The 7822-nt window shown below is 44.1% G+C and overlaps 1 protein-coding gene across 1 annotated transcript in view; it reads right to left on the bottom strand.

The window, feature by feature from the left end:
- Window positions 1–334: 334 nt before the first annotated feature.
- The window catches only part of utp18 (UTP18 small subunit processome component), a 17762-nt gene continuing 10274 nt past the window's right edge, over window positions 335–7822 (bottom strand). The window contains exons 10-13 of the mRNA XM_055152465.1: window positions 7589–7712; window positions 3709–3883; window positions 1406–1548; window positions 335–973 (exon numbers count right to left, since the gene is read on the bottom strand). Coding sequence (XP_055008440.1) covers window positions 949–973; window positions 1406–1548; window positions 3709–3883; window positions 7589–7712 — 467 coding nt within the window. The 3' untranslated portion in view covers window positions 335–948. The remainder of the gene's footprint in view (window positions 974–1405; window positions 1549–3708; window positions 3884–7588; window positions 7713–7822) is intronic.

The raw sequence follows: 7822 nt of genomic DNA on the forward strand, positions 1-7822 counted from the left end.
AGACAGACACACACACACACACATACACACACAAACACACACACAAACAGACACACACACAAATATATATTTATACATTTATAGCGTCACTAAAAATGTGACATTGAACAGACCGTTTTGACAGTTCTTGTTGAAATAATCAAAAATTTTCACATAATGTACAGAAACATAAAGATAAATATATTTATATATATGTTAGTCTATATAATATATATAAAATGACATATACACAAACACACAGAGTTTTGGACTCGGCTGAGTTCAGTTTTGTTGTGTTCAGATTCATTTCTGTGACGTCTGAAGGAAACGAGACAAAACAAAAACAAAGACAAAAACACCTCAATAGTTTTATTTATTTGTTTTTACTCATTTTTACATTTCATACAAACACAAATCTCAAATGTGAATCAGAAAGTGGAATTAAGGAGGAAAAGAAAATGATATTAAATAACTAAATGTATTTTATCCTCAGAGTCTCTGTGCAGCTCAAACCTTCGACCTCTGACACTCGCACCCTGAAACTGTTTCCTCTGCACAGACTCAGGCTCAGAGCACAGACCAGGACCAGGACCGGACCAGGACCGGACCAAGACCAAGACCAAGACCAAGACCGGGACCAGGACCAGGACCAGGACCAGGCTTTGACAAAGAGGTGAGGTCATAGTTTGACCTTTGAACCTGTTCACTGGGGGGGGGTCGTGACCCTGGAGGACACGAACAGAAACATCACAAACAACTGAAGTTTTACACATTTTTATAAAACAGAATTTTATACAAATAATAAAAGTAAAACAGAGTCACTGGAGGCGGAGGGTCCAAACACCAGGACCACGCTCTGGTCTCAGGTCCAGACCCGTTCAGATCCAAGTCCCAAGTCCCAAGTCCCGGTCCAGACCCGTTCAGATCCAAGTCCCGGTCCAGACCGGTTCATCAGATTCATCAGGACCCTTAAAAGTCTTTATAATGCAGCAGCCTGAAAACAAACGGAAAAACAAGATTAAACATCAGGAATCAAACCCTCAGACTCCACCTGCACCACGAGGGGCTCACCTGTACCTCACCTGTACGAGGGGCTCACCTGTACGAGGGGCTCACCTGTACGAGGGACTCACCTGTACAGGGGGACTCACCTGTACAGGGGGGACTCACCTGTGGGGGGGACTCACCTGTGGGAGGAGCTCACCTGTACAGGAGGGACTCACCTGTACAGGGGGACTCACCTGTGGGGGGGACTCACCTGTGGGGGGGACTCACCTGCGGGCGGACTCACTGCGGGCGGGACTCACCTGCGGGCGGGTCTCACCTGTGGGAGGAGCTCACCTGTGGGCGGGTCTCACCTGTGGGAGGAGCTCACCTGTGGGCGGGTCTCACCTGTGGGAGGAGCTCACCTGTGGGCGGGGCTCACCTGTACAGGGGGGCGCGGCCTCTGTTGTTGACGAGGCAGAAGAAGCCGCTGTGGGGGGAGAAGCCCACGTCCTGGACCCTGTTGCAGATCTTCCTCTTGGAGACCGGGAAGTTTGAGAAGACGGTGAGACTGGGCACGTGCAGCTGAGGAAGAGGAGGAGGAGGAAGAGGAGGAAGAGGAGGAAGAGGAGGAGGAAGAGAAGGAGGAGGAAGAAGAGGAGGAAGAGGAAGAGGAGGAGGAGGAAGAGGAGGAGGAAGGAGGAGGAAAAGAGAGAGGAGGAAGAGGAGGAGGAAGAGGAGGAGAGAGAGAGGAGGAGGAAGGAAGGAGGAGAGAGGAAGAGGAGGAGAGGAAGAGGAGGAGGAGAGGAGGAAAAGGAGGAGGAAGAGAAGAGGAGAGGAGAGGAGGAGGAAGAGGAGGAGGAAGAGGAGGAGGAAGAGAAGGAGGAGGAGGAAGAGGAGGAAGAGGAGGAGGAAGAGAGGAGGAGGAAAGAAGAGAGGAAGAGGAGGAAGAGAGGAAGGAGGAGGAGGAGGAGGAGGAAGAGGAGGAAAAGGAGGAGAAGAGGAAGAGGAGGAAGAGGAGGAGGAAGAGGAGGAGGAAGAGGAAGAAGAGGAGGAAGAGGAGGAGGAGAAAACATCAGAACATTAGACCTGAGTCTGGTTTAACGAGACCTGGAGACAAGTCAGAACTGAAACTCTGCAGTGACGTCGCGCTGGGGGAGTTCTACATGTACGTATGTATGTCTATGATGGAATGTTCAGCGGTTACCATGGAGACACGATGCACACACACACAACACACACACACACACACACACAAACACACAAAACACACACACGTGAACAAACAAGTTTTAAGATCGTCTGAAAACTTAAGACAAAAAACTAAAGTGATTTACAGAGTTTTAAAGTTTTCATCAGCGCTCAGGTCCAACAGAGTCTCAGACAGAGCAGTGCCTCCAGTTAGCGTCACTCACCACAGCCCCGTCACACACCACAGCCCCGTCGCACTCACCACAGCCCCGTCACACTCACCACAGCCCCGTCCCTCACCACAGCCCGCCCCACCCCGTCACTCACCACAGCCCCGTCACACTCACCACAGCCCCGTCACACTCACCACAGCCCCGTCACACTCACCACAGCCCCGTCACTCACCACAGCCCCGTCCCTCACCACAGCCCCGTCCCACCACCACAGCCCCGTCCCACTCACCACAGCCCCGTCACACTCACCACAGCCCCGTCACACTCACCACAGCCCCGTCACTCACCACAGCCCCGTCACTCACCACAGCCCCGTCCCTCACCACAGCCCCTCACCACAGCCCCGTCACACTCACCACAGCCCCGTCACACTCACCACAGCCCCGTCACACTCACCACAGCCCCGTCACACTCACCACAGCCCCGTCCCTCACCACAGCCCCGTCCCACTCACCACAGCCCCGTCACACACCACAGCCCCGTCACTCACCACCACAGCCCGTCACTCACCACCACAGCCCCTCACACCACCACAGCCCCGTCACACCACCACAGCCCGTCACACTCACCACAGCCTCGTCACACTCACCAGCCCCGTCACACCACCACAGCCCCGTCACTCACCACCACAGCCCCGTCACCACCACAGCCCCGTCCCTCACCACAGCCCCGTCACACCACCACAGCCCCGTCACACCACCACAGCCCCGTCCCTCACCACCACAGCCCCGTCCCTCACCACAGCCCCGTCACACCACCACAGCCCCGTCACTCACACCACAGCCCCGTCACACTCACCACAGCCCCGTCACACTCACCACAGCCCCGTCGCACCACCACAGCCCCGTCACTCACCACAGCCCCGTCACTCACCACCACAGCCCCGTCACTCACCACCACAGCCCCGTCACACACCACCACAGCCCCGTCACTCACCACAGCCCCGTCACTCACCACCACAGCCCCGTCACTCACCACAGCCCCGTCACACCACCACAGCCCCGTCACTCACCACCACAGCCCCGTCACACTCACCACAGCCCCGTCACACTCACCACAGCCCCGTCGCACCACCACAGCCCCGTCGCACCACCACAGCCCCGTCGCACCACCACAGCCCCGTCACACTCACCACAGCCCCGTCACACCACCACAGCCCCGTCCCTCACCACCACAGCCCCGTCCCACCTCCACAGCCCCGTCACTCACCACAGCCCCGTCCCACTCACCACAGCCCCGTCACACTCACCACAGCCCCGTCACTCACCACAGCCCCGTCACTCACCACAGCCCCGTCACTCACCACAGCCCCGTCACTCACCAGCCGCAGGGCCTCGTCCTCGGCTCTGGAGCCCAGCGCCAGCAGCTCCGACGTCGGGTTGAAGAGCAGAGACGTGGCTGGAGTCACCAGGTTCATGACGGACTTCAGGGGTTTAGGACGAGACGACGAGACGCACGAGTCCACGGAGTAAATGTTCACCACCCCGGACTGAGACCTGAGGACAGAGACCGGGGTTAGACCAGGACCAGGACCAGACTGAGACCTGAGGACAGAGACCGGGGTTAGACCAGGACCAGGACCAGGACCAGACTGAGACCTGAGGACAGAGACCGGGGTTAGACCAGGACCAGACTGAGACCTGAGGACAGAGACCGGGGTTAGACCAGGACCAGGACCAGACTGAGACCTGAGGACAGAGACCGGGGTTAGACCAGGACCAGGACCAGACTGAGACCTGAGGACAGAGACCGGGGTTAGACCAGGACCAGACTGAGACCTGAGGACAGAGACCGGGGTTAGACCAGGACCAGGACCAGACTGGGAGCTCAATTTGAGAGTCCGAGTCCGTCTTTCCTCCTATGATGTATTTGGAAAAGTTGTTTGGACCTAAGTCGACGTCTCACCAGAAGAACCACATTTGGTGTTTGGTGCCGAGTCGAGTGGATCAAGACCAGATCTTTTCTGAGGTCTTGGTCCGTTTGATTTAGTGAAGATCCAAGTGTGACTGAAGCTTCCACAACAACCGAGACGGACCGAGACCGACCGAGACGGAGACGAACCCTGTGAGCTTCAGGAGAGATTTTAAAGTTCTTTTATTAGGTTATAAAGCTCTTAATGGTTTTAGTCCTATTTATTTATCTGATCTGCTTTTATCACATGAGCCTCGTCTTTAACTGTCCCAAGAGTCAAACTCAAACTCACGCTGAGGCGTCTTCCAGTTTTACTGTCCCCGTCTGTGGAACAGTCGACCTGAGGACCTGAGGTCGTCTGTGACTGTTCAGATTTTTAAAAGTAAACTCAAAACATATTTTTTTATTTAGCTTTTAATTGAAACTTTTACCTGTTTTAACTTAAATTATTATTACTATTATTATATTTATTCTAAATTTAATTATCATTACTGTTTTAATTTGTCTCCATTTTGATTTGGATTTTTTGAAGTATAACCTTTCTGTTTCTGTTTAAATGGTTGTATATATGTTTGTTTAAATGGTTGTATATATGTTTGTTTAAATGGTTGTATATATGTTTGTTTAAATGGTTGTATATATGTTTGTTTAAATGGTTGTATATATGTTTGTTTAAATGGTTGTATATGTTTGTTTAAATGGTTGTATATATGTTTGTTTAAATGGTGTTATATATGTTTTGTTTAAATGGTTGTATATATGTTTGTTTAAATGGTTGTATATATGTTTGTTTAAATGGTTGTATATATGTTTGTTTAAATGGTTGTATATATGTTTGTTTAAATGGTTGTATATATGTTGTTTAAATGGTTGTATATATGTTTGTTTTAAATGGTTGTATATATGTTTTGTTTTAAATGGTTGTATATATGTTTGTTTAAATGGTTGTATATATGTGTTTAAATGTTGTTTTGTTGTATATATGTTTGTATGTTGTATATATGTTGTTTAAATGGTTGTATATATGTTTGTTTAAAATGGTTGTATATATGTTTGTTTAAATGGTTGTATATATGTTTGTTTAAATGGTTGTATATATGTTTTGTTTAAATGTGTGTTGTTGTATATATGTTTGTTTAAATGGTTGTATATATTGTTGTAAATGGTTGTATATAAGTTTGTTTAAATGGTTGTATATATGTTTGTTTAAATGGTTGTATATAGTTTGTTTAAATGGTTGTATATATGTTTGTTTAAATGGTTGTATATATGTTTGTTTAAATGGTTGTATATGTGTTTGTTTAAATGTTGTATATATGTTGTTTAAATGGTTGTATATATGTTTGTTTAAATGGTTGTATATATGTTGTTTAAAGTTTGTATATGTTTGTTTAAATGGTTGTATATTATGTTTGTTTAAATGGTTGTATATATGTTTGTTTAAATGGTTGTATATATGTTTGTTTAAATGGTTGTATAAATGGTTGTATATATGTTTGTTTAAATGGTTGTATATATGTTTGTTTAATGGTTGTATATATGTGTTTAAATGGTTGTATATATGTTGTTTAAATGGTTGTATATATGTTTGTTTAAATGGTTGTATATATGTTTGTTTAATGGTTGTATATGTGTTTGTTTAATATGTTTGTTTTGGTTGTATATATGTTTGTTTAAATGGTTGTATATATGTTTGTTTAAATGTTGTTGTTATATGTTTGTTTAAATGGTTGTAATATGTTTGTTTAAATGTTGTATATATGTTTGTTTAAATGGTGTATATGTGTTTGTTTAAATGGTTGTATATATGTTTGTTTAAATGGTTGTATATATGTTTGTTTTGTTTAAATGGTTTATATATGTTTGTTTAAAATGGTTGTATATGTGTTTGTTTAAATGGTTGTATATATGTTTGTTTAAATGGTTGTATATGTTTGTTTATGGTTGTTATATGTTTGTTTAAATGGTTGTATATATGTTTGTTTAAATGGTTGTATATATGTTTTGTTTAAATGGTTGTATATATGTTTGTTTAAATGGTTGTATATATGTTTGTTTAAATGGTTGTATATATGTTTGTTTAAATGGTTGTATATATGTTTGTTTAAATGGTTGTATATATAAATGTTGTATTATGTTTTTAAATGTGTTGGTTGTATATATGTTGTTTAAATGTATTTGTATGTAAATGGTTGTATATATGTTTGTTTTAAATGGTTGTATATATGTTTGTTTAAATGGTTGTATATTGTATATATGTTTGTTTAAATGGTTGTTATATATGTTTGTTTAAATGGTTGTATATATGTTTGTTTAAATGGTTGTATATATGTTGTTTAAATGTTGTATATATGTTTGTTAAATGGTTGTATATATGTTTGTTTAAATGGTTGTATATATGTTTGTTTAAATGGTTGTATATATGTTTGTTTAAAATGGTTGTATATATGTTTGTTTAAATGGTTGTATATATGTTTGTTTAAATGGTTGTATATATGTTTGTTTAAATGGTTGTATATATGTTTGTTTAAATGGTTGTATATATGTTTGTTTAAATGGTTGTATATATGTTTGTTTAAATGGTTGTATATATGTTTGTTTAAATGGTTGTATATATGTTTGTTTAAATGGTTGTATATATGTTTGTTTAAATGGTTGTATATATGGATGAAACACTGGGGGGTTGTTGTTTTTAATTATTGTATCTTTTTGTCATTTTTTCTGTTGCTTGTGAAGAACTTTGTGCTACATTTCAAATGTATGAAAAGTGCTATATTTATTTATTTATTTATTTATTTATTTGAGACAGGGACGGTGCACAATCTTTGCATTTTTACCTGAACAGGTGAGATGTTTGTACATCAGGTTGTAACATCAGTGTTCATTTCCGCCTGTCGTCCCTGGGCAGGTTCATGGATTGATTGTTTTTAACTGATCTTGATTATTAACTCTTCTTCATGGAGAAATGGAGCAGGTTTTGGGTTGATGGGAGAAACTGCAGCACCCGGAGGAAACTCACCCAGACACGGGGAGAAACATGCAAACTCCACACAGAAAGGCCCAGGCGACCGGGGACTGAACCCAGAACCTTCTTGCTGTGAGGCATGAGTGCTAAACACTCAGCCACTGTGCTGTACAAATAAAGTTTGATTGATTGATTGATTGAACCCAATTAAGAGCTTCTGGATCCAATGAAATGATTGGAGGACCACCTGCTGTCGCTGTGAAAGAACCTGAAGGTCCAGATTAGGTCGGGGGGTCAGAGGTCAGGGGTCAGGGGTCAGACTCACCCACAGGCCAGGTAGCGTCCGTTGGGAGACGTGCAGATGGACGTGGACTTGACACAACCGTCGTCTGTGAATCTGTTCAAACATCGAGAAGATCTGAGGTCCCACAAGAAAACCTCGCCCTCCTCTGAAGAACAACACACAGAGAAAGAAAAACGGAAGGATGTTAAAGAAAAACACAGAAACACAGAAACACAGAGTCCAGTCAGGTTCTTTTGGTTTTCTGATCATTAAAAG

Source organism: Boleophthalmus pectinirostris, unplaced genomic scaffold (genome assembly GCF_026225935.1).
Source record: "Boleophthalmus pectinirostris isolate CB_2022bp ecotype Guang Dong unplaced genomic scaffold, ASM2622593v1 HiC_scaffold_17, whole genome shotgun sequence".
Lineage (NCBI taxonomy): Eukaryota > Metazoa > Chordata > Actinopteri > Gobiiformes > Gobiidae > Boleophthalmus > Boleophthalmus pectinirostris.